The sequence below is a fragment of the Tasmannia lanceolata genome, unplaced genomic scaffold (genome assembly GCF_043159265.1).
Source record: "Tasmannia lanceolata isolate RefF3 unplaced genomic scaffold, GAP_Taslan_0.1 ptg000005l, whole genome shotgun sequence".
Taxonomy (NCBI): domain Eukaryota; kingdom Viridiplantae; phylum Streptophyta; class Magnoliopsida; order Canellales; family Winteraceae; genus Tasmannia; species Tasmannia lanceolata.
Genome location: NW_027518682.1, coordinates 14,594,585 through 14,621,838, shown reverse-complemented (window position 1 = coordinate 14,621,838; position 27,254 = coordinate 14,594,585). Strand labels below are relative to the sequence as shown.

At 40.5% G+C, this 27,254-nt stretch overlaps 1 protein-coding gene across 1 annotated transcript in view; it reads right to left on the bottom strand.

The window, feature by feature from the left end:
• LOC143877620 (DDT domain-containing protein PTM-like) overlaps positions 1-26,229 on the bottom strand; it is a 29,569-nt gene extending 3,340 nt beyond the window's left edge. The window contains exons 1-6 of the mRNA XM_077379771.1: positions 25,122-26,229; positions 24,314-25,018; positions 20,960-22,169; positions 4,926-5,226; positions 4,333-4,457; positions 3,454-3,914 (exon numbers count right to left, since the gene is read on the bottom strand). Of these exons, the coding sequence (XP_077235886.1) occupies positions 3,454-3,914; positions 4,333-4,457; positions 4,926-5,226; positions 20,960-22,169; positions 24,314-25,018; positions 25,122-25,843 (3,524 nt within the window). The 5' untranslated portion in view covers positions 25,844-26,229. The remainder of the gene's footprint in view (positions 1-3,453; positions 3,915-4,332; positions 4,458-4,925; positions 5,227-20,959; positions 22,170-24,313; positions 25,019-25,121) is intronic.
• Positions 26,230-27,254: the final 1,025 nt, after the last annotated feature.

The window sequence follows — 27,254 nt, the reverse complement described above, 5'->3', positions numbered from 1 at the left end:
TCTTTCTTTCTTTCCTTTTTTTTTGAATGGCAGCCTATACTCCATTTTACTTCACTGTTTGAAACGTTGGGGCAAACAAAGCCAACCTGAGGCTGAACCGAACTTCATAATAGATGTCAGATTGCAGGTCCATGTTAATTTCTTCCTTCCTAATCTTGAAATTAGCTGCCTTCTTATCTTACAAAATAAGTTCTTGCAATATTCCATATATCACTAAGAGAAGACACGCGATGTGCATGCCAGCATGTGCACATGCAATTTTATTAGGGGTTGAGATGGTTGATCCATCCCTTCCATCCACAACTTAGGAAATCAATTTTAATTAGCCCCCTTAAAATGTAAGAGGGGAGCTTCACTTATACATAATATAGATTTTTTTTGTGCCGTATCACCTCCTTGATTAAGTCCAAATCTAAAGTTTTCCACAAGGGGCAAACATTGTGACAAATCATTCATATGTGACACTAAAGGGGGCATGGAATGAAATAAATTCCACTTATAAATGTGAATTAATTCTGTCCAGAAGTTGGTGCTAGAGACCAAGAGTTCAGGTCAACACATGTGATTTAGTAGGATAGGAGCTTTCAGGAACCACAAAGCCTAGAATGCAAGACATACAACAAAGATGGAAGGAGGTCACTATAAGAAGGCCAAGGGTTGACTAGATAGTGGCTAGATGGATGGCACCATCGGCACCGTCAGCAAACCCCTGAGCTCAATTTTGACGTTAGTACTTTGGAAACCCAAGACAATGATTTAGATGAAATTTTTAGAAATACAAGTGGAATGGCGAAAGTGAGATAATTTGAGTCAATTAGAAAGCAAAGATTCTAAAAGTCAGGTCAGAAGGTCTTCTTATTGGCGTCAGAATTGTTTTAAGTTACTTCTCCACAGAGGTTTTGGTGGAGTGATTCATCTGGTCTATTGTTTGGTTTATAATTGAAGGCTGGGTAATTGGAGGATGATACCTAAATCTGAAAACACTCAGATTAAAATAGAGGTGAAAAGCTGTCATTTATGCAACAGTGGATTCACTAGGAAATGAGGGTGTACCAAGACACTAGGAAAGATCCGTCTCTATTAAAACTTATTACGTGACCCCAAAAATCATAACAAACTTGGCTTTGGCATGAGGAGGTATCTTTGGCAAGGTTGGCAAGATTAACATGTCAAAAAAAAGGTGCCTAACAGTTTTTTTTTTTGTAAGAAAAGAAAAGTGTCTAAAGGTTAAATAATAAGTAAAACAGGCTAATTAGAGCATGTCTGGGTGGTCCATCTGGTGATAGTGGGCAAATTCTATTAGACAGTCATCCCACACTAGTCTTATGGTTCCATCCCACACTAGTCTTATGGGTTCCTAAGAGGAGAGGAATGAAAAATAATTAGAGAACAAGTTGCATCGATACGGATATTATTGAAGAGAGTCAAAATCTTGGTTTTTATTATGCTTGGGTTAGAAGGAAATTTAAGGGTTCAACATCAAAGATCTGAATTGCAGTTGGTAGTTAGTGGTTGGGAGATGCTATTTTCACTCCCCCTGCATTCCGCGCACGCTCCCCTTATCACGTGATTTGACGTCAAAAAGCGTTAAAGTTGCCCACTTTTCACGTCAAATCACGCTACAAGGGGGGCATCGCGTAATGCAGGGGGGAGTGAAAATATCATCGCCCTTAGTGGTTTAATAAAGCCAAATTTTTTTTTGGAAAGTTGACAAATATATTCATACTACGAAATTTACATTGGGGACCAGAGGTCCCAACTTGCATTGCATAGTATGGCTGGTCAGGAGCACACTACTAGACCATAAGAGACTAGAATAAAAACTAACACATCTTCTTCTGGGTCCTAGCCGAATGGATTTAACCATTCGATCATTCCGTTTACATTCCAAAAATATACCATCCAAACAAACGAACCATCGAGCTTCCAAAGATACACTTGCAAGAACCTCACTACACAAATCTCCTCGAGGAAGAGTAATGATCAAAGCAACAAAATGCCTCCCGAAGCGAAAAATCGAGGTCTCTCAAGCTGGTGAGGATCTACTTCGTTTCGTTCGCTCCTCTGCTTCAATGATTAGAACAATAAAATGCCTCAAGAAGCAAAAGACCAAAGTCTTTCAACTTGATGAGGATCTGCATCGTTTCATTCGCCCCCACAATCTCCTCTGGAAAATTTTAATGAACCAACTAAAACAGGCATCCCGCCAAAGAGACAACTACCCATAATCCTTCTGCCAACAACATAAACAACCAACCCAACTACCCATAATCATCCTCCCACCTAACAACTTATCCTACTTCCAGAAACTGATACAAACATCTTGCTTGACTGAAGTTAACATCAACTTAAACCCTAGGCCCACTCCCTAAACAGCTAACAACAACTAGCTTCACAACAGACTCTTCCCAGCATCTAATTGCTAATAACAAACCTAGTTCCAATATCATATACTTAATCCAATGACCCAGACGCAAGAAGAGAAAAGGAAACGGAAGAAGAGAGACCCAAGAACAAAAACCCTAATCACAGTCTATTTACATTAGGGAAGATGGCCTTCCATTTCCTGAGAGCATTCAGGTCTCGCTTCCCTTTTTCCCACTGCTTTTCCTTTTTCTGTCTTCTCGCACCAATCCCTTTCTTCCATTCCTAAAAGATTTTCTTTGTTTCAACAAGGTTTTCATCATATCCTATCCCAAAGACATCTCCAATCGACAACAACTCATCGAACTCGTCAGAAGCGATCTCCTTCTCCTTTGGGACTTTGGCCTCCTCCGAATTCACCTCGATCTCCTTCCCATTAGAATCTTCCATATTTACAAGATGAGAGCGAACCAAATGGCTGACCTCCATATTCAGAGTATCTCTAGAAGTCTTCGACTCCTCATTTGGAGCCCCCGCAGGCTGTACCTTTTCTAAATTCTCATGGAAAGAAACGGAAATGTGCCAAAATGGAAAGAACCTTTACATAGCTCTCGCTAAAACTTAACTTTGATGGGAGAACCAATAGCCATGCCTGAGACAACAGATGGAAGAAATGTTTGGACTTTGGAGTTTTGACACAATAAAGGTGACCTAAATTAGCATTTTCAGAGCCTTAATGGAATTAAGAATTTAAATGACGTAAGGAGCAATTTTGGGAGGCATAAAGATGGTTTTCATTGTCAGATAAGCTCTCGATTGAAGGGATCAGTGCCACCTCGGGGGGATTGAAGAGGGTTGCAGGCCATAAAATTAGCATGCAGCATCTATGACATTTTAAACTTCTCGTGGGCCAGATGTCCCCTAGCTATACCTAATGGGAGAGCCAACATTCCTGCCAAAGTGTATAAAACAGGCTCTTTGTATTGGGACTGTTATGCCCATATTATAATCATGGATATCATTATTAATTATGTTGGCATGTACCACAAGAAAAAAAAAGGCATTTTATTAGTAAAAGAGCAACAATACCTAAGTAAAACATCCTGTTGACATGAAGCACAATAGCACTTCTCGAGCTTCTCGCCCTTATCCATGAGATAAGAGAATATATCCTTCCTACTAGCTTTCAACTGCATCCTCTGCAACTTCGACAAACAAGGTGATGCCTTTTTAGATGATGGAAAGGAAACATTCTCAACCTTCTCGTATTCTTTAATCAGGTACAGAGGAATGTGATTTTCAGAAATCCACAACTTTTCCTTCCCATCCTGGTTCACTTCTTCTATAATATTCTTCATTACACGTGAAGGACGATGCTTCTGATTACCAAAATCCAATGCATATCTTATCTTCCTTTCCACAATCCTTTTATCACAAATGACAGCATTTCTGAAAGCAGAGGTGTCAGTGTCTAACCCTTTCCCATCCTGAGAAACTTGTTCTGGATGAACAAGATCACCCCATCTTATATGAGCATCAAGATACCTGACCTGAACAGAATGCAAGTGACATGCATCAATTTGATGGCATGGCTGTTAGAATATTGTTCCAATAAACCAGAAATAGTTTTACATCCCAAAAGATAAAAACAATTGCCTCAGACCAGGCTAGCAATAACCAAGGTTTAAAATTTCGGTTTCAGTTTCAGTTTTGTACCTAGCCGAAACCGAAATTTAGGGTGAAATTTTGGAATTTGGTAAAAAAAAAAAAGCAAATTTCATTAATGTGCCAAAAAATTCAGCCGAAATTTTTGGCACTGGCCCAAATTTCGGATTTTGGTGGTTTTGGTTTCTGTCCCAACGAAATCTTTGGGTATTTCGGCCAAAATTTAAGACCATGGCAATAACTGACATCACCAAAAGAAAGAGAAATGCATGCTTGTAGCATATAGACAGGATAAGAAAAAACCTGAAGAGCAAGGTGTGATGCGTTCTTGCTCATTTCTACTGCAGCTCTCCATGCAAACCGACGGCTTCTTCTAGGAATTTCAGAACTTTCGGCATAGTTAATACCAAAGATCCTTCTAGAACCACCTGTGGAAGCAATGATGCCTTTATTTTAAAACATAAGAACAAAGCGAGAAGTGGTTTTCGCTATAGTTTAGGATCTTTATTGTTAACTTACCAACTTCTCCAAAAGCTTAAGCTGTTGGAGAAAGGCATTATTTATCTTTTATACTTTAACACTCCCCCACACGTGTGGAATTCCTTTTAGCTTCTTCATGAATTTTTTCTAAAGGATTCATTTAGCCGACCCCAACTAGTTTGGGACAAAGGCTTTGTTGAATTGAGTTTAACACTCCCCCGCACTTGTGGCCCACTTGGCAAACACGTGGCACATGTAGTCCCACTTTAGGCCGACCATCGCATGTGGATTTTTGCTATCCGGGAGGTTTGAACTCGAGACCTTTGGCTCTGATACCATGTTAACTAACCAACTTCTCCAAAAGCTTAAGCTGTTGGAGAAAGGCATTATTTATCTTTTATACTTTAACATTTTACCTTGGCGAGCTGCTTTCTTAACCACTGATCTTGGCAAAATCCCTTTCTGATATACCAGCTTTGAAAGTTTACCACCTCGCCACCAGCGGACTTTCATTTGATCTAAAGTTATTTGAGAAGTGTTAGATGTGATTTCGGGAGTTGAGGATTGTTTTTTGCTCCGCCTCGTACCAGGCCCACGCTTTTGTGCTGGTGCAACAGAGTGAGTGCCAATCTGAGCTGTAGAAAATCCAACCGACCAATCATCCACCGGTTTAACCCATGCTCCAGAAAGAGCAATTATGCGAATATTCTCCTCAAGCTGCAAAGAACACTCAAAAGGTCACATGGTGCATGACTATTCCAATAGACACAAAACATTTACAGCATAACTACGTGTGTACATGTATGTATGTATGTATGCAAGCATGCATGTGCATCAGTATAAATACATTAAGTGTAAAAAAATGCTCCGACTCAGCCAAAAAACTAAAATCAGAAAACAGGAAATATAGGAGCAAGGCATTCTCATGACACAAGGCAAATATGAACTTAAGAAAACATCAAATACAGGTGCATACTAGAGTTACCTCAGGGGATTTTCAGATACAAGAAATCCTGATTCTGGAAGGTAATATCACGAAACGGTCTATATTACTCTCTCCACAAATGGAACCAGAATTAGAGAACACAAAAGAATTAACTTTGACATTTTGTGATGTTTGTATTCGCATTTTCAATAACAATGCGAAGATGCTACAATATATTATTAGACCAAATAGTGAAATCAAAATGGATTTATTGTCAATAAGAACCCCAATTTCTTACCAAAATAACGCTAAAAGTTTTTCGCTTGATCAGAGTAGATACCTGACCCATAAAGTTGTTGCAAAGATTGTTACATGCATCTAAATTAGGAATTCACACAATATTTTGATTTATGAAGTTGATACAGATACCATGAAAATACAGGAAAAAGCCAACAATCTCCCATTTTGCCTTACCAAAGGAATTTCAAACACTTACTACAATCAGAGTGGAAAATTGGAAAGAATAATCTCTTGCGATAAATTCTGATATAAAATTACAAACAAATATTCATGCACTTTCCACAAATTGCAATATATGCAATTGCAATTTAGTGAATAACTAACCCCCACAAACACATGTCACCACTTTTTCAGATCAATCAAGATTTTATACAGCAATAAATCCTTCCAAAAAAGGGATCAAGGCCAAAATACTTAGCTATCTATGACAGAACCACTCCACTATCAGTTCTGACACATCAGCAAGCATTTGCTACCTATATGGAAAAGTTTAATTGAATCTACACTAGTCACTACGCACAACCAAGGTTTTAAATTTCGGTTTCGGAACCTATTTCGGACCCCACCGAAATCCGAAATTTTGGACCAAAATTCTGAAATTTCGGACCGAAATTCTGAAATTTCAGCCGAAATTTTGTAACATTTATTTTTATTTTTTTTTAAAAAGCCATTTTCTCGAAATTTCGGGAAATTTCAGTTTTGGTCTCGGTCCGAAATTTCGGATTTTGGTCGAAATTTAAAACCATGCCCACAACAATAAAATGCAGAACCTCACAAAATGTTCCAATGGTCCCTCGGCTCAAATACCATCATTCCTAGTAGTAGACTAGACAATAGCATTGAAAGGATCTTAAAAAAAAACGTGTCATTCTTGAGTGAATCGAAAGTAGTAATGCTAAGGATTTTGTCGTGCAACAGGTTTGGTTCATAACTCCCTACTAGCTAACAATGGCAGTGATGTAGAGAGACGGTAGAAACTTGAGTGCGCCAGGAGGATCAATCGGAAGGGGAGCTTAGATACAGTAGAGTAAATCATTTCTAGGGAGGTTTGGAAGGGGAGATTGAGAGGGTGGAAATGGAAAAATCAGCACACGCCCGATAGATTCATTTGAGGTTGTGATCACTCCTCCGACAGACAAACTTGGAAGATTTGATTCGAACTTGGAGGAACAAAGTCAGAAACCCGGGTCCCCTTTTGAAAATTTAGTACCATGGTCCTCAAAGATGCTCGTCCCAGTTACAAGATGTGTGGTGGGAAATAATAAGGGTCCCACTGCACAATTGGCGTGCAGATAATTTCTACAAGATCGGGAATAGGCTCGGTTAGAAAACACCGTTGGACCAATCATGACATCCTGGTTACGGACATAGCATAGGAAGAACATGCACCAAATCTTTGAAGTTGTGTCTGGAATCCCTGGTGATCCTGGTATGGAGCAAGAACCTCTCCAGCCTTGGTTGTTTCCAAGTAGATCTTTGGAATCTCACTGGAGTGTGGACGACGACGATTCTCATCTTGGCGCGGCCGACGACGGCTTCGGGGAAGCCGAGCACTACATGGTCCATCAGCGGGACAATAGCCAAGGCTTCTGTGAATGAACACATATTGTTAAGGGGCCCAGAGAGGGAGAGAGAGAGAGAGAGAGAGAGAGAGAGAGAGAGAGAGAGAGAGAGAGAGAGAGAGAGAGAGAGAGGATATGCAGGGGTTCAATTAGAAGATTGGAATCATCTAGAAGTATTTCAAATTTATACTAACCAGCTCCCAACCCTAGACCAACTTGCAGGGTTGATCCTTGGAAAAGTAGAACTGACGGGCGACATGGAAGTACTCCCCTCCCTTGAAATGGCAACAACTAGAATCTTAGCCTTTTCAGCAGGCCAATTATCAAATTTTCAGCCACAAAAACAGAAAGTCGCAGGGGCGCAATAATTGAAAATGGGTTTCTTAAATCGGTCGATGGTTCGAGACACTTGTAAATCTCTTTTATCTGTTTTTTTTCTGAATATTGCTACTACAACTTCACAATTACTGCATATTTTGAGTTTTAGCCATCATGATAGTAAGTTTCTTAAATGAAAATAAAATATTATATCTATTTTGAGTTTTAGCTTCCTAATAGTTTCTTAAATGAAAACAAAGTATTATATCTACTTAATGTATTAAAATTTTCAATATATATATATATATATTTTGAAATGGCAATATATTACGTGTCATAACCATATTATTATGAAAAGAACAATTAAGAATTGATTAAAATATTTTGGTGAATCCATGAATCGTTCTTTTTGAGGTTTGCCGATTCTGACACTCGATGCCCGTGTCGGATTCCAACACTCGTATCCATATTGGTGCAACATAGGTTTCAGCAGCTTCCTGCAGGAAGCATTGCGACATTCCAAAACTCCTACTTCAGTAACTCCCCACAGTCAGGTTCCTACCTTCTGAGCTCAGCTTAACTAGCTGCTTCCTGGCAGTCTGGATGAGCTCATAAGTGTCCTTCGAGTCAAATATGACCCATAGGCCAGACCTTTCAATCTTTTCGATCTTCTGAGAGCCTTGGGGTGCTCCAAGCTCTTAAGAACAACAATTTTAATTTGCTCAGTTGAATCAATGTCCTCATCAATCTCCCCCCCTGATTAGAGCTTTTCCTCCAACTCGCATTGATGGGGATCGTAGGTGCTCATTTGAAACTTACTTTAGCCACGGTCGCAAAACCTTGGGGGGGCAATAAGTAAGCATATTTGCCCTTTAGATTTTATCTTCATTTTATTTTATTTTATTTTATTTGTGGATTTTCGAATGCCCATGTATATGGGGATGATGCATTGGACATTTTAGCTTTTGGAATAATACACTACGTCAATTTTCTCCTCTTATTATCTCTCTTCCCTCCTATTTCTCTTCCTTTTCTTTCATCCTTCGTCTTCCCCTTCTTCCCTTTCTTTCTTCCCTTCCCTTTCTTATTTTCCTCTTCCAGTCCTATGTCAAGTGGTATCATAGCAAAGGATAGATCAAAGGAGAAGTCGGCCCAGTTGACTCACTGGTCAACTCGATCATCTTCAACCTTTGGATCGCCTGTGTTTGAAGATCTCTTCCGTGTTGACATTTAACACAAGTTGTTGCCCACATCCGCAACACTATCTACCTCTTTTCCCATCGACGGATCCATCGCAATCCAGCAAGTCAGTCGTGAGAACTAACCCCAAGCTGTAAGCTAACTGACCTGACCCAAGCACTATCAGACAGAAACTGTGACCGGACAGTCGCTCCAGCCAACAAGTAGGGGTCCAACTTGGGTCGGGCTCAACCCGAACCTGATGGGTTCAACCCGATTTTGGTTTGGGTTGGGTTGGCATTTTCTCGGGTTGGGTTGGGTTGGGTTGGGTTGGGTTAAGGTTGGGAAAAGCCAACCCGATTTAATTTCGGGTTGGGTTAGGGTTGAGGCCTTGGCAACCCGACCCGACCCGACCCGAACCCGACCTCCGTCCTCTAATTTTTTCATGATTTTCTTAGGATTATGTTTTTTCCTTATATTTTTCTGTTTGACCCTAGATGAACCCGAACCCAACCCGACCCGATTTGGACGCAGGTTGGGTTAGGGTTGAACATCCTCAACCCGAGGCCCGGGTTGGGTCGGGTTAGGGTTGAAGGAATGCTATCTTGGGTTGGGTTAGTGTTGGCCTCAACCCGACCCGAGATGCACCCCTACCTGCAAGTAGGTCTCAAAGCTTCCAGAAATCTGGAGGCCGCTAGTCGCCCCTCCATCTCCCACACAATATATTGTTTTTTTTTTTGTTTGAAAATCGACTATATTATTGATACTACGAAAAGTACATTGGGGACCAAGGGTCCCAACTTCGCATTACATAGAATCAATTCAGGCTGGCCAGGAGTATACTCCTAGGCCAGAAAAATTATCTGGAGCAAGGATACCCTATACTATGACCACAAATACTAGAAACTTCCTCCAAACCTTGACATGTATATTTCAGTCCCCCAAAAACTAAACTTCTAGCAATGTCCCAAAAGGCTACAGAAGCCTCCCGAAAATCAGGAAATTTCATCTGTGCCACACCTTACTTAGCTCACCTAAGCCGAGCACTTCTCCAATTCCTCCAAAATGTGCTGAATCTGAAAATCCGGCATTTCAATGAGAAGTTCCTCTGGAACCCGATCCAGGCGACTAGGACTTCTTCTGTCATCGATCCTTTCTTCCACGAGCCGCATGCCTACCACCTTATTAGCTTCCCAATTCAATCTCCTCTCAGCCCTTTCTTCAGCCAAAAGAAATTTGAAGGGTGTTTAAATAACGGCGAGTTATCTATGACCTCGCTTGGCCCACTGAGCCTGTAAAAGGTGAAAGGGCAATCCTGAGCTTCTAGCTTAAAATTTTTCCATTGCTTCCGGAGAAGATCTCCCGCCACTTCTTTGGGTGTCGGGTCAATAATGAAAGACCTCTTTTCATCATAATTCATCGACTTCATCCTCTTAAGAATATTTTCTAAAATCATAATCTCCGTAAGCAACCGTCTACTCCTCCCACCTGAGCATGCGGAAGAATCACGAGAGTCACCTTGATTATCCATTCCTGCTAGATGCCTTGATTGTCCAGAGCAAGAGGGATAATCGCCCAAAATACCGAGAAAATCCAATAGATCCCTTGGGCTTCTAACTTTTCATCAAGGTGATGTGCTCATGATGCCCTATAGTTCCAGAACAAAGACCTTACAGCTTCCCTCTCCTCGATAAAGGAGGTGATTATTTGATTGGCGCTAAAATTAATAAGGTCCGCTCCCCAAAGTCCAAACAACTAAGGGGAGTCCCATACCTAACAGCCAAAATATTCTAGAAGCTGGGGGAAAAAGCCTAATGGCTTATCCCAAAGCAGGATCTACTCTAGGCATATGGGATAGGGAGTTGAAACGGCTACAAGTTTTCTCCCTCACCCTAACTAAAATGATTCCAGAGGATGTCTTCAGGCTGCTTGTCAGCTCTTCAGATACCACCCTAGCCCCAAGATTTAAACCGATATGGTTTCTCGTCGGCTAGCCCCATAATTTTCCCCTTAGGGACAAGGGGGAAATTGGATCAGGCTCCACAGACAGGCTAGATTGATCTAAACGCCTGCATCCAGGACCCATCAAACCAATCTCCGGACTTATCTCATAGTCCTTGGGCAGAGCACCAAGGAGATTTGATTGGTTGAGTTTGAAATTTGAAATTTGAAATTTGAAATTTGAAATTTGAAATCAGACGGGGGTTCGGGGAGCACCGCAACACCAACTCTGAGCAATAGGGGAACCGACAACCGGAGCCGAAATTGGGACCCCCAAATCACCAGGAACCGAAGGGGAGCACCGATCCAAGGAGGAGGATGTCCCAGAGTTGGTAGAACAATCAATATTTTCCGGGATTTCAATCCCAATGCTGTAGACTTGGTTCAAGATCCTAATTTTAGAAAAGGAGCCTGAAAAATTCCTTCGGGGGGCTAGAATTTTTACCGAGACAAACCTCATACAATGTTGATGATTTCCTTCCATCTTTGTTTCTAGGACCTTTCCAAATAGACTCCATAAAGCTTCCACAGTTGATATGGCCCAAGCATGTAAAGGAATACCATAGAAGTTAACCCATAGAGGTTTCTTGCCTTGAAGGAATTCCCTATTCCATGGTGCAAGAGAGTGCAAGTGAGACCCCAAAGCTTCAGGACCCTTATTGAGGACCTTAAAGGCTTGCAGTTCTGATTCAAACATAAAGAGGAGTTCATCTTTTGACAAAATACAGGAACATTGTAAAGATGGAATATCCCACATCTTTTGTGCCCATGACCAAAGGTCCTCTAACGATCCATCGGGGCTTTTCTTTTTCTCTATCAGACAGGCTTTTAAGGTATCCATTCGAACATCCACTGCCCTTCCCGAAATGGACAAGATCGAGGGGTTTCTACACCGTCGACAATTTTCTCGCCACTTGAAATTGAGATACCAACAGGGAGGACAAATTCAGCTCCCATTACCTACCCCTTGCTTAGGTCTTCCTTTGAGATCCTCCCTCCCCCCCCCCCCCTCGATTTCACTATATTTTGGTTGCAGATTCTGCATTTTTTCCGCCAACTGAAATTGTGATAATGGCAATGGACACATTGCCAATCCTATGGTATCCCCTATCTGAGCCCTCTACAAATTCTGAGTTCTGATCACACTGCCGGCTACCTTCCTCGCTTATGGATTTGCACCGTCGCCAATATCGGCAAAACGACCATCAGTCGCAGCCCACCTCATCATGACCACAAAAACCAGCATGGCGATCAAACCGGTTCTGGCACCTTTGTTCATTGCCAGCCACCCCACTGCATGTAGCTAACCACCGGGAATCTCACCCGTCACTGTGATCTCCGTTAGGGGTGGACATGGTTCGGTTAAAACCGAAGAACCGAACCGGGTGCTTCGGTTCGGTTCGGCATCCAGGGCGGTTCGGTTCTGGTTCCCAGATCTGGGAACCGGTGGCTTTCGGTTCGGTTTTGGGTTTGGGGACCTGGAACCGAGAACCGAACCGAACCGAAAAGAAAACCATATGCGTGTTCTGTGTCGCATTTAAATTCCGTGAAATACCAAAAAAGTGGGGATTGTGGGGGTGTTAATATCATTCTTGAGGGCTGATTTTTTAAAGACAAAAAATTAAATAAAGGAAATAACTAAGAAACCCTAGTTTCTTCATCTACTTTGCATTTTTGCAAACCCCTCATGAGTCACGACTCAGCGCCTCCACTCTTCGTCTTTGCCGGCCTCGATTTCTGCCGTCAAGAAGAAGAACCACAAAGGTATTCTTGGTTATTTAATCTCTCTCTCTCTTTCTCTCTCTCTCTCTCTCTGAGTGTGTGTGGCTGTGTGATCGAAACTTGGATTTTTCTATTGTGGGTTTACACTTTACAGACCCTGTTTGTTTCGGTAAGAGGAAGGAAAGCCTTGTCTGAGATTACTTGTCCTCTCTTGTTTGTGATGATAAAGCCTTTTTTTCTTTTTTCTACTTTGACTTTGCCAAAATCAAATATTTTTCCCACATACAGGAAAGCCTGAGATTACTTGGGCCTGTTTGTTTGATTTTGTTAGCAGATTGGGAGCCTAAAATTGATTATGGGACTCAAATTTACGTTTTCAATTTTGAATCCAATAATCAGCAGCTTTGGGCTCACAAATTTTGAATATAATAATCAGCTATGGGCCAACCATTTTTTTACTGTTGCAAACCCCAAACCGAACCGAACCGATTAAATTCAATTCTGGTTCGGTTCGGTTCCATTCCAGGTCCCCTCGGTTCGGTTCTGGTTCCGGATTTTTGGAACCGACAGTAGGTGGTTTGGTTCTGGGTTTACCCCAGAACCGAACCGAACCATGTCCACCCCTAATCTCCGTCCTCCGTATCCGACTGATTGAATTGGCGTCGAATCCAGCAAATCCCTGAAGGTTATGTCCCCAAAATCTTCACATCCAGCAACCTAAGCAAACCGGATAAGGGTTTCTGAAAAGTAGCTTTTAAAAGCTAATCCAAAAATAAAAAGGGCAATTTTTTGGGAAATTAGAAAGGAACCCCAAAATTTTGAATTTATGGAAAGACCCATATTACTTAACTGGATCGGAGGTTTATTCGGTGAAATTGACCAAGAGTTTTGGAAAGTTCTTCCATACGTCATCATATGGAATGTTTGAAAGGAAAGGAACAATCGTATCTTTGGTGAAAAAGAGAATAGCGGTGAGAGGGTTGCTATGAATGTCAAGGTGGATCTCATCAGCTGGGTAAAAGGAAAAAGTGGTATTAGCTATGGTTTGGGGGAAATTATGAGCTGGAAACAAATCTTTCCATTTTCCAATTCGATCCGATCCATTCGTCCGTAGAGCTATTTACTCGATCGCAGACATTTCTGGAACACCTCTAACAGAGGAAGAAATATGATAAGGGAGAGGAAGATAGTGAACAAGCCTATTCCGAAATGGAAGGCGCCACCGGAGGGATGGATAGAGCTAAACTTTGATGGGAGTTCAATTGATAATCCTGGAAAAGCGAGGATTGGAGGTATAATACGGGATGCTACTGGAAAAAAGATTATGACCTTTACGGGTCCGGTGGGGAATTGTGATGCAAATGAGGCGGAAGTGAGGGCCATGCTATTCGGTCTCAAATGATATAAAAGTAATTTGTCACATCCTCTAATCATTGAAGGAGATTCAACTAATGCTATTGCGTGGGCACTGGAGAAGTCGAAAGGCTCCAGAATGTAATTGCCGAAGTAAGAGACTTGGTAAACCCCAAGATTGAGCATAGAGGGCGTTCCGCAAACGAAGAGGCGGACAAATTGGCAAAAGTGGGAGTCACGCTAGAGGCTATGATCATCTGGCGAAGTACAGAGGAACGGGATAATGGGGAAACTATAGTTATTCCTCCTTGATCAAACTATGTAACTTTGTTTCAAGTGTTATGGGTAGGGCTTGCCCCTTTATGTAACTGGGAACATCTTGTCCCCTTTTGGGTTTTTGCTATTAATAAAAGTCATCTTTGAAAAAAAAAAAAAGGAAAGACCCATGTACTGTGAGAGGCCAAAAAACGTTTGAGGAAAAAAAGGTTTTAGAAAAAAAAAAAGTATAGAAAACAAAAAAAGATGGAAAAGGGGGAAAAAAAGCAACAAAAAAAATGAAAGAGAGGAGACGTGTCCTCTCTCTCCCTCTTGTTGCACTACCAGAGAGACGTCTCTCTCTTCTGTCACTCTCTCCCCTCCCTCCCTCCCCTCCAGACATCACTCCCAAGACATCTCTCTCTCTCTCTCTCTCTCTCTCTCTCTCTCTCTCTCTCTCTCTCTCTCTCTCTCTCTCTCCGCCCAATGACCAAAATACATGGAGAAGATCACCACCAGTCGCGTCCTCCTTGTCTGGCCAAACAACCCAAAGCAAAGCTTCAATTTCGCTGCCGCATACGCCCACTAACCCTCATCGTCCAGCCAATGTCAGTCTGATGATGCCACCATTGCCAAGATGCCCCACCCCACCTCGCCAGCGATATGAATGGCTGCAGAATCGGGCACAAGACAGTCGTCGCCCCCTTATCGCCCGATCTTCTTCAGCCGTTCCGAGTCAAAGATCTTTTCAAACCAGTTATCTTGTTAATTTCGGGTCGCCATCCAACCTTCCATCGTCACAACCATCAACACTTCATGTTTTCCCAACACTTCTTTCATCTTTCTTTAACAAAGCTGACCTTTTATCTGAGTGCAAGCTTTCCTTGTCGCAACTTCCAACTCCTCTTCTATCCTTTTCTTGATAAACCACTCCCTCTAGTTCTATCTGCAGTTCTGCAACATTGAGTCCCATCTCTTTGAAACTTGGATTGTGATCCATCCGGTGATTGCCTTAGCTGCTGAGATACTTTCTGTACATCCAACGGTCTACTTCTAGTATCCTCCAAAGCAACCAAACTCTACCACCCATCATCTGTATGTTTGCCAACCTGCTCCGAGCACATTTTCAGGTGCTCCTCGATTCATGCATCTTTCAAGTTACTCTAATCCAGAGATGTGTTGGCTTGCAACATCTCCTTTTCCATCATTTGTTTTTCAATACGCAGAGAATCACGCAGCTGCCTTGCCTCTGCCACTCTCCTTTCCCTTCGTGTCAGCCACAACTTTGCACTTCTGTGCAGCCGACAACCACCTCCCAGCCACTTTTTCAACCCTTGTGCACCCTTGGACCTGCAAACCTTGCTGATTGTCAATTTAAAAAGCAGCTAAAATTGGAGCAGATTTTGAATCTGATGATTTTGATTTGGAATTTGCAACAACACTGAGCATTATTGGATTTCATTGTCATTTCTAGAAGGGATTGGGTTGACAGGTATCGGACAGTGGACACAATTCCGGTGTTGAGCATTGGCCCATGAGACGTTGATCCGCCCCATAATGGTTGCACCATTTGTTCCTTATTTTAATGGCTACGATCCCTATGGTCGAACTTACATGGCCGATAGACCTTTTACAAGAGTTTCGCTCAAGATCATGAGAACATATGCTTTACTGTGATAACCAGAGTGACATCAAACCATTTCAAAAGCCAGTCTTTCGTGCCAGGACAAAACGTGCTGAGATAGGATACCATTTCCACATTAAAAGGTAAAGGATGGTGAGATATACCAAGTTGTGCCTCTAAAAAGAAAAATAACAAAATACTCATAAAGGGCCTCATAGCAAATCTGATGCAGATAGTAGGCCAATAAGTAGCATATTTGCCCATTAAGATTTATTTCCATGTTATTTAGTTTCTAGGTTTCTTATTTACATGTTATTTAGTTTCTAGGATTTTATTTTCCTTGCTTTTTTTATTTCTAGCTCGCAACAGATTTCATGGAACAGATGATTCAATGGAATATGTTCCAAAGCCAATTAATATAGAAAGGGGGTTGTCCTAGGGAAAAGGTGGGTCGGATAATAGTGAAACACTTAATAGAAAGGGGTGCCCAGGGGGAAAAGGGGGATAGAGCTTACCTTAGCAAAGTAAAGTACTGATTTACATTAAGTTGGGGGTGGTCCAAAGGAAAAAGGGAGGGTGGGGAAATTACATTTTTTATGTTTTCCAAGGTGGTCACGTGAACCACTTTGAAAATGCAACCATTACCTTGGATTACCTACAACTGTAGGTTACCAAGTTAGCATCAAAAGATGGTAACCTTGATAGCTAACCTGATGACTATCAAATAAACCCCTTTATTATTTTCTTTGTTTGAATGACACGTATATCACATGCAATAATAGGCAAGTTGCTAGGCAAAGTTATCTTACTGTGTAAAAAAAGAAACCCGCTGTGTCACATAGCTTCTTTTGAAAGAAAGTTACTTTTTTTTAATGTTTATTTCTAAAGTAAGGGCAGACTTACGGTGCAAGTCACGGAACCTCTTGTGACTGCACTTCCCAAACTGATGCCGACTACTTCAACTGGTGCTCCCTACCACCCATGGATTTGTATGGCCCGCAGGCTACCAAACCACTTTAAGGCTTTGGTGATATCACCCCCTTCAAAAAGAGTCCAGATCAAATACGATAACTGGAGTTTCGATGTGGCTGCTAGGCGGGTGTGGATTTTCCAAACTTTCCAAGACACTGGGCAGAGAACAAATTTCTAAGTTACAGATTCCTAGTTGGATTGGAGATGAACGAGTCAACTGGCGAGGTGACTTGCAAGCAAGAAGAAAGGCCCGGTTGCAATCCTTCTTCAGATTTATGCGCATTGTATTCCTGATTTATTTCCATGTTATTAATGATGCAAATAGAAGGCCAATAAGTCACATATTTGCCCATTAGGATTTATTTCCATGTTATTTAGTTTCTAGGTTTCTTATTTACATGTTATTTAGTTTCTAGGATTTTTTATTTTTTTTCGGAGAAAAAAGGTCATAACTCACATGACACTTGTGACATTAGCAAGATCAAGAAGACTCCAAATAGATTTTCTAAATAATCCCAAGTGACACTATCAAGGTCATTATCGTGAAACCAAATCCCGTTGTTTATTTCGCATTCAACCAATGAACAGAGGGGTACACACTCATCCAAAATAGGCTTAGCGTACCAGCTGTTGGTTGTAGTGGTTCTTCTCTTTCTTCTTTGCTGCAGCAAGCTTGGCACTCCTTGCAGTGGCTTTGGCGGCAGCATCCATCTCTTTATTTGATTTCTTTTTCTTCGCGGCAGCCACTTTCTTTAGCCGCTCTTTCACATCTATACTAGATGTGTCTTCCTCCGCCGCCGGTTCAGCTCCTGCTGCTTCATTATTGTCAGAACCATTTGGCTGGTCTTCTGGATCCTTAACCTCCTTGGATGACTTTTCCTTCTTTGCTTTCTTTTTTTCGCAATTTTGCTCTCCGCAAGGACCGGATGATTCTCCTTCTTTTCTGCATCTCCATTGGGCCCATCTGATTTCTTCTCATCTCCAGTACTGTGTGATTCATCTTGACCATTGGTCTCCTTTTTGGAGATTCCTAGCTCAGTCAAAAGATCGTCGAGCTCTGCAAGCTCCTTTTTCTTCAATTCCTTCTTTGAAAGCTGCCTTTCTGTATCTTTGGGTGCCAAAGAAGCTGCAGGCGGATTCTTTGGCAGTGGCATATTTGCCCATTAGGATTTATATCCATATTATTAATCTTTGTCTCCTCTATGTGAGCTATATTATCAGTAGATGTAGCACTCTTCCAACCATTTATAACTTGTTCTTGATCCCCATTAGACTTTTTCCTAGTTCCGTCATTAAATAAGTTAACACCCTCGTTAAAAGTAAATTTCCCCTACTTACCCTCTTCTTTCTTCTTTTTTTAGGTTTTCCCTCACTTTCAACACCAACCTTACTACATAGTATTGAGGAATCACACTGCTGGTCACCTTCCCTGGCTGAGTCATCATCTTGATCAATAGCATCGACCTTCCTTTTTAAGCATGTGACACGATGGCTCTCATCTTTTGCCTTCTTCTCCGTCATGCATTCTCATCTGTCTTCTTATCTAGTTTTTCCTTTGCTTTGGCATTTTTAACATCATGTTTTTTGAAAATGGAAGAAATTAGAAAATCATCTCCATCTTCGTTTTCCAAAACTGGAGTGTTGAAACTCTTAATAATTTGCTTCTCTAAACCACCATCACCATCTTAAGTCCCAGTTTTGCTTGCTTTTCACATGCCAATCTCTCTCTCTCTCTCTCTCTCTCTCTCTCTCTCTCTCTCTCTCTCCTGAGTCCTTGACTCTTTTTTTCTGTTCTTTTAGCTCTCTTTTGGATGCCATAAGGTCCTCTTCTTCTAGTGGGATTCTCTTTGTTTTGGGAATTATACTATAAGTTGTAATCAGCATAAATCCACATCATATTCGGACATAATTGCACTATATCCAAGAAAGAGTATTACAAATTGTAGAACTTAGCTGTCTACAAGTATTCTAGGGCACTCTTGCTGAAAATCACATTGATGATGATGATCTTGAAATGTTCGATGCCTCTCCTAAGCCAAAAAACGGAGCTGAAATTGAGGAGATAGTAGACGATAAAAAATCTGCAAATGGTAGTGGTACTCGCAGACGTCTTAAGAAGTTTCAAATCAGCGACTCTGATGGTGATGGTGGTTCAGAGAAGCAAACTATCAAGAGTTCCAACACTCCAGTTTTGGAAAGCGAAGATGAAGATGATTTTCCTATTTCTTCCATCTTCAAAAAACATGATGTTAAGAATGCCAAAGCAAAGAAAAAACTGGATAAGAAGACTAATGAGGAATGCATGACGAAGAAGAAGGCAAAAAATGGGAGCCATCGTGTCACATGCTTAAAAAGGAAGGTCGATGTTGTTGATCAAGATGGTGACTCGGCCAGTGAAGGTGACCAGCTGTGTGATTCCTTAGTACCATGTAGTAAGATTGGTGTTGAAAGTGGGAGGAAACCTAAGAAAAAGAAGAAAGAAGAGGGTAAGCAGGGAAAATTTACCCTTAAAGGAGGTGTTAACTTATTTAGTGACGGAACTGGGAAAAAATCTAATGGGGATCAAGAACAACTTATAGATGGTTGGAAGAGTGCTAGATTTACTGATAATATAGCTCAAATAGAAGAGACAAAGATCAATAACACGGAAATAAATCTTAATGGGCAAATATGCCACTTATTGGCCTCCTATCTGCATCAAAATCACCATAAGCCCATAACTATCTGGTTGATCAGCTGAACTTATTCTGCAGAACATGTCAGCTTGAGGGGGGAGAGTTGAATAGACAAATTGTCTATGTAGGGGTAGTTTGGTTGACATAATTTGTATAAAAGACAATGTAATCATTATTTTCGAAATTAGTGAAAAAAAGATCAGTTTCAGACTTCATCTCTCTCCTGTTCTCTATATTCTACTTAGTATTTGTGTTAATCTTAAAGCAATTTTTACATGAGATACAAGCCAAATCCCGCAACCTTATAAGTTTATCTTCTTAAACTAATTGTCCACATCACCATTTATCGCCTGTGTAACTGGTTTTAAAACAAAAATAACAAGCAACCAACTGCTAATAGCCTAATACTCCATACAACAGAAAGAACCAAAAGCAAGTGGGATGCAAGTTATAATCAAGTGGTACACTTCAAAAGTAACAAATGAATAGAGAACAAATCATTTTCCTAATAACTATTGGTATTGATTTTACACTAGTGCGGCAAAAGTTTCACAGAAAACAAAGCATATGTTTCTGTTGCAATGTTGTAGCGACCAGTGTTAATTGTTATGTTAAAGATAAACAATAAAGAGATGATGTACCAGAAAACATGAAAAGCAAAAAAAATCAGATCTATATACAACACAACATGCCAAATACCTATGAAGCACGGGTACGGGTGCGGGGTGCGGGTACGACACGACACGGGTACGTGGGTACGTGATTTGCCAAAAAAACCAGGTGCGGGTACGTTCGGGTACGCCGAATATAATAATATATTTTATTATTTTATTATATATTTATAAAAAATTTAAAAAAAATTGTAGAGCAATTAAATAACAATAACATCACCAAAATGAAAAATTCTAATATTACACTTCATTTCATAAGTGATTAAGTTCCATATTTCATAACATGAGGCATCAATACATCATTCATTAGAAAAAAAAGTTTGTCACCAGTGTGTTGACCAGTGCCTGACAAGATGAATAATTTTTAGAGACCAAATTATGAGATTTTTTTTACCGGACTTTTGGGATTTAATAATGTTTGGACACGATAGATTTTATGAATTTTTAAAATTTGAAAAATACCCCACTGTTTGGAAGTTAAGAAAGTTAAAATTTTGACCCGACCCTTTTTCTTTGAATTTTGTACTAGAACTGGAGAATTGACTTTTTTTCCTTTTAGATTTGGGTGTTGAAACTATTTTTAATAAATCCAAAAGGGGGGTATTCCGTTATTTACATGTAAATCTTAAGTAAATGGACAATAAAATAGTAAAGACATTTAGAGAAGCAGCAGGAAGAAGCAGGACGTGTCGGGTACGCGTGGTGCGCACCCGACACGCACCCAACCACCAAAAACTAGGTTTTTTTAAAAAAAAAAATGGGTACGCACCCCGGACGTACCCGGGGCGTACCCGCACCCCATACGTGTCGGGTGCGGGTGCGGGAGCCCCGGGAGAGTACCCGTGCTTCCTAGCCAAATACTATAGCCAAGTAATTATCAAGAAAAAACTTACTTCGAGCAAGAGGAACTTTAGAGACTGGCAGGTACAAGCTTGCTCTACTTGTTTACGCCATTGCCTTCTATAGTTTACAGCCAACAATGGGCCAACTATTAGACCACGTAAACTCTCCTCCATGAATAAGATATATGCTCCAATAGAAGAAACTTGGCCCTCCCCATTCTTTATGTAACGAATACCACCAATGACCCTTGCGGCTCCTTTCATAGCATTCAAGGCAGCTGAATTTAACAAGCATCCTCTTCTATTAGTTACTGGACCCTTGCATGAAATACACCAACCACATTTTTCCCTTGGCATCTCCTGGAGCTTCCTTTCAGAACCTAGCCATATAAAATGCATGGGTGCTCCGGCAAAGGCTTTCACTTGCAGAGATATGTTTGCGGATATAATTTTCCTAGGGTTGGAAGAAACATGAGCCTCGGAAATTTTACTATTTTCAGATGAAAGAATAGCCAGATTAGCAGCTGCGGATGCAGCAACATCGCCAAGGATGTAATGATTCAAGTAAGCTTGTGGCTCAAAAAGAGATCCCACGTATGAGATGTCATCAATCATATTTCCTTCATTTCTCCTACAACCAGATATTGTAGGAATAACATTCTTGGTGGGCAAAACCATACTATCCGCATCTTCCCTACCAGTGTTGTTCACATCTCCTGATCCACAGGTAGCAAATTCCGATCCAATTGATCTTTCTCCAGAGCTTTGGTGGATTAAATCAGAAGGATCAGTGGGGGAGATGTGTGAACTACCAGATATGGCAGATTCTGGTCCAAATTGCCCGTGGAACTTTGTATTTTCGAGTCCCTGGAGCTGTTGGGATGTCAGATCAGCATGTCCAGAAGAAAAATTCCCACTATTCATGTTACAAATAGCATCATTCTTAGTATCGGATTTATTTTCACTTGCATAATTCTCCTCGACAGTATTTGAAGGCAAATGGGTTTCATGAACAGAAGAGGCGAGAGTAGAATCCACTGCGTCTTCCTTCTTATCCAATGGACATCTATCAGGTTCAGTTCTCGTAGGATGTGAAAATCTTGCATCTCCTGAGAGTTCCCAGTATTGTGAAATCCCCTTGCAAATCTGAGAATACAATGGTGCATGCTGTGCAGATGAACAAAGCACTTGCAGGACATTCGGGACGTCATTTTGACTATAGTACCAAGAAATTGGTTCTGCATCTATTGAGGCCTGGAGCCTGCAAACATACATGTCAAAGATAATAAAACAAGAAGCATAATAATACGTTTTCAAATATAGAAACCCACATATCTAAGAAAGATGATAGATAGAGGCTTTATAGACATCTAGAGAGGTGAATGAGTAGCATGGAAGCTGAGATGGCAGATTCAAGAATCCATATGTAAACTGTGAATGGCTTGCATAAATTTGGATGGGCCCCATGGCCAACTTAGTTTTTCCCTATGAGTAATTTAAAAGAAAAGAAAATTAAGAGCATCTGTAAGCTCGAAAAAAAAATGCCAGGTAACAAACAAGAACATGAGATGTTAGACATGACAACCATGGACAACCCAAAAAAGCTGACATGGCCCATAAGTGATGCAATAATATATTTTTTTGAATGGTAAGTGATGCAATAATATTGAAAGATACTATTATAAAGATTACAGCACGCACCTTAAAAATATACAACTACATTAATTGACGTAGGACGAATCACCAAGGAATAATATTTCTCTCTGATAACAAACTGATGGAGGACGGATGTATGAAAGGGATGTTGTGGATGAAAAAGATGGCCCAAAATTAAGGTTTTGGGTTCTTAAATACGTGAAAAGATTAGAAAAATATTTCTACTAAGTTTAAGGAGGGTCTAGAAGAGTGCAAACGTAGGTCAGGAATGTACAGACGAATGCCGAGAATATGCAGACATGTGCCGAGAAGGTGCAGACAATGGCTTTGGCAAGACTTTAGGACTAAGGGTTTAGCCCTTAGGGTGAAACGGGATGGGTAAAACAAGAAGAAACATTAGGGTTTTAAGGTTTTAGGCAAAGGGAAAGAATGTTTTCGATTTTCGATTCTCAGACAGATTGTCTTTGTAGAGGAAACCAAGAAAAGAAGAGAGAAAATATCAAAAAAATTTATTGCAAGTGATAAAGAAACAAGAAACTTATCCAAGAGTTTTCCTTAGCATCTCATCGAAGAAGTTTTGCCATCGCAGCAAAGAAGAAGATTATGCTAGAATCACAGTAGTAATCCCGAGGCTCCGCACCAAAGAAACCCTAGGCATTTCACTAAGGGGATCAAGGCATCGCATCTTAAAGAACAAACATTGCATCCATACAAATTATCCATTCCATCATGGTATCATCCATAATAGCAAACTGCCTTGAGGCTCGCTCCCACGCGCACACACGAGCGCACACATACATATAAGAAGAGAACCAAAACAGTTCTAAAACCATAAACCAAAAACCTAACATTGTTGGACTAAAATGCCTTCTAATGTCTTAAAGATTCCCATTTAAAAAAAAAAAATCATAATACAGGTGTAGGTCCTATTTCAAACGCTTATAATTCAAACAAGAAAAGTGCCCTAAGGCTTACAATATAAATATAAAGAAGAGAATAAAAAAGTTCTAAAACCAAAAAACATAAACCCAACATTGTTGGACTAAAATGCCCTCTAATGACTTAAAGACGACCCACTTAAAAAATTTCATAATAAATGTGTAGGGCCTATTTAAAACAATCATAACTGTAAAAAACTTAGGTGATTTTGATGGAAAAAGAATATTCTCCCGATCATTAATACTAGATAATAGTACAAAAATATACTAAAATATAATATGAAACCGAGTGTTTTTCATTCGCCAGTAGGTTCATCTGCATCAAAAGTTCAAAAACACATGTCTAACACATGCACCTACCACAACATTTTTTTTTAAAAGTTGGTGCCATAGTGCCACTATTACAGGCGGGGTAATAAAACGCGAGCATATAAAACCCGGTAACTATATAATAGTGTTAAACGATATATTATTATAATAATATTAGTTCAAAGAGTAAAATGTACCTACATAAAGAAAAATATGTTTAATCAATGTATAGAAACCATGATTCAAAAAAAAATTACACACACAACACTAACACAAAAAGAGTTTAATTCAGGTTTTATGTTATAGCCATGTCAACATGATCAACTTGACACATTTTAGAAAGGAATACAGTGGCATTGTGCGTTAGGAAGCCTACATGTTGGTTGTAATATAAAAAAAAAAAACTCCAAAAATAGCTAATAACTGCTTCATATTCAGGTAACATCGCAAGACAACAATAGAATACCAATAGAGAAGTTAGATATGAAGGAGAAAGTCTTACACGAGTAAGTAATTGCAAGTACCCAAAAATACCCTCTCGTATGGATCAATTCCAAAGAACTCTGCTCCTCTCAATCCCATTCCTATTCGGGATGAGGTCGGCCCAATCTTATTGACAGTACATTCCGGACAAAACCACGACCCTTCGGGTAAAAGCGCCCTAGTCAAACCAGTACATCTTGAATGGTATGCTGAAGGGCACCCATCACAACAAAGCAAGGTCCCATCCATTCCACAAAGCCTGCATTCGTCGGTGTTCCCATCATCTGCAACATCCGGTGCATCCAATTCTGTAACTTTCGAGCCCACAGAGCTTTGGTCACAAGGTGATTTTGACTCGGAGTGCTCGATAAGGTTCTCCATAGATTCTAGGTCTTTGCAAGCTGAGGTCTTGGAATTTCTGGGATGTACCCTTCTCGGCCCATTCTCAGGAGGAAGGCTAGCATCAAAATCACTGTTTGTTTCCACATCCGTGCTTTCCCGCATGTTGATTTCTGCTCTAAGCTCCGCAGACTCTACAACATCATCACACAAAACTTGCAAAATCCTCAGCTTCATAGGCACGGATAAGCTATAGTATTCCTTGTCCAATACATGGTTGAAAAATCCAGTCCAGTCCCGACCTTTTGCATACCCCATTACCAGAAGATATTCAACTAAGTAAACAGGCCAAGTCAGTGTATCCAATAAACTCCAATCTAGACGTCTGCACATAAAGCCAAGTACATTGGTAACATGCCCTAAGATCACAAGAGAAAACAAGAACACAAGCATACCAAAAGACAAAAAAAAAAAAAAAAAACACTTACCTCAAGCATTTTACAGCAAGCTCAGCGCCATCAGAAGAAAGCACCTCTAGATGACGTCTCAAAGCCCGCAAGAGGCAGACATGAACAGCATCCAAAAGGGAGTTCTGTTTATCGCACTTAACAGATCCAACAAAATCATCAAAACCAAAGGGGCTCAAGAATAGCCGGTAACTAAACGATCTCAAGAAATTATACACAGAGAACAGATAAGCGATAGATTCCTCAGGAACGCCCACATTGCCTGAGGATTTAGGCAATTGCAGTGGCAAAAGCTGAGGACTTTTTGAAGCTAAAACCCTAACAGATTCACACGAATCACTCGACGAGTCCGCATCGCCCTTAAATTGATCATCAGAACTCAACTTACTAACAATTGAAGAATCTTCAACCCTATCCAAACCATCCCCTAAAATCAACTCCTCTAATTTCCCCTTCGCAACAGAATCGATTTCCTCAGTCGTGAGGATATCACAGATCTCTCGGTAATTCAAATCCTCGGAATCCCCATCCTCGTATTTGATTCTATACAATCCGCGATTGTAATTCACAACCTTCCCAAGGAAAACTCCATTACCAGGGAATTCCTTCTTCACAAAACTTCCAACCAAATCGTTCCCCTTTCTGAAAACCCTAACCTTATTCTCTGATACCTCAAATCTATCCGAGCTCCTTTCTCTCCTCTTCCTACTCCGATTCTCAGACCTAGTTTCCACAGGCTCCATGAAACATAGAATGAAAAGAAACCCTAGACCGCTAAAAATCTAGGTTTCCTAATAATCGTCCGAAGGGAAAGAAAAATCCCCAAAGATCTAACCTGAATGCAGTTCTGACAATCGAATCGGAAATTTCTAGGGTTTTATCGATGTGAAATAGAAAGTAGAGAAAAAAAGAAAGCGAGAGAGATTGAGAAAGAAAAAACTGTGATGCTACGGTTTGAGAACGGCCATTGGAAATGCCCAGAAAGAGATAAAAAGAGAAGGAGTGAATAGGGCAAAAGGGGGGCGAAATCGCATTTACATGAATTTTTTTTTGGAAGGTGGGAGTTTATGGGTGTTACCCTAATGAGAAAGAGAAAGAGAGACCCATCGGCCTCTTCCACTTCCCTAACACGGACACGAACGCGTAAATCCCAACTACCGCCGATAAAAGGGTTTAAAACACTATGACTCGGCCGAGTTGGACTCAATTATGATATTTTGGCGACTGATATTGGCACTACTCTTTTATTATTTATTCAGCTGTCAATAGCTATTCTCAAAAAAAATCTCAACAGACAAATAAAACAGAATGGACAAGATGAGTTCCGCTCATTATCAGGCCATCGTAGCCCAAATATCAGTAACTTTATTTTGGGAAGTGATAAATCCGCCACTTTTGATTACTAGACACCTAGCAGCAGTGTATCAATGACTGGAGAGGGGCTGATGTACTTAACATCATAAGGATTTAACGGGGCTGATCGGCACGTACACTGCTGTTGGGTGTCCCTACTAATCAAAAGGGGCAGATATATCACTCCCTTTTTCTTTGGTGTGGTCTTGAGTCCTATGAGGCCAAAATCAACCATTTAGACTGTCCATCTAGTGTGCCCACACTGAAATGATGACTCTACAATGTTGCAGAAGAAAGACTCGCTTAAACAAAGGGAAATGTTATCGGCACAACCATGTTTTGATATCTGCATTAGGGATTTGTTAGCGTCCATCGCAAAAGGCATTTCGTAGATGGTATGTTGCATGTCAGAGCAGCCACAATTTGTGAGATAATGTGATTCGTTAAAGATTGAAATTACAATTTTCCTAGCTTGGTAATTTTGAAATTAGTAGAAAATATAAATTGAACTAAATAAATAAACAACTCTTACAATTTTTTTGAAGAGATGTTTTCAAGCCTATTGATTCAAAATTAGAAAGACAATCAAAAGAAGCAAGGGATTTGCTAGGGACAGTCGCATAAGGCATTCCGGGGACCAGCTGTTGCATGAGATAGCAGCCACATAGCAACAGATCTTGGCTTACTCGTTTTATTCATCGTATGTGTGTGCTCTCTTCTATTAAAGGGGAAATACTTTACAATTTTAGAAGAGGGGGAAAGAAAATTGAAATGGACTATTTTGAAAGAATATGAGAATAA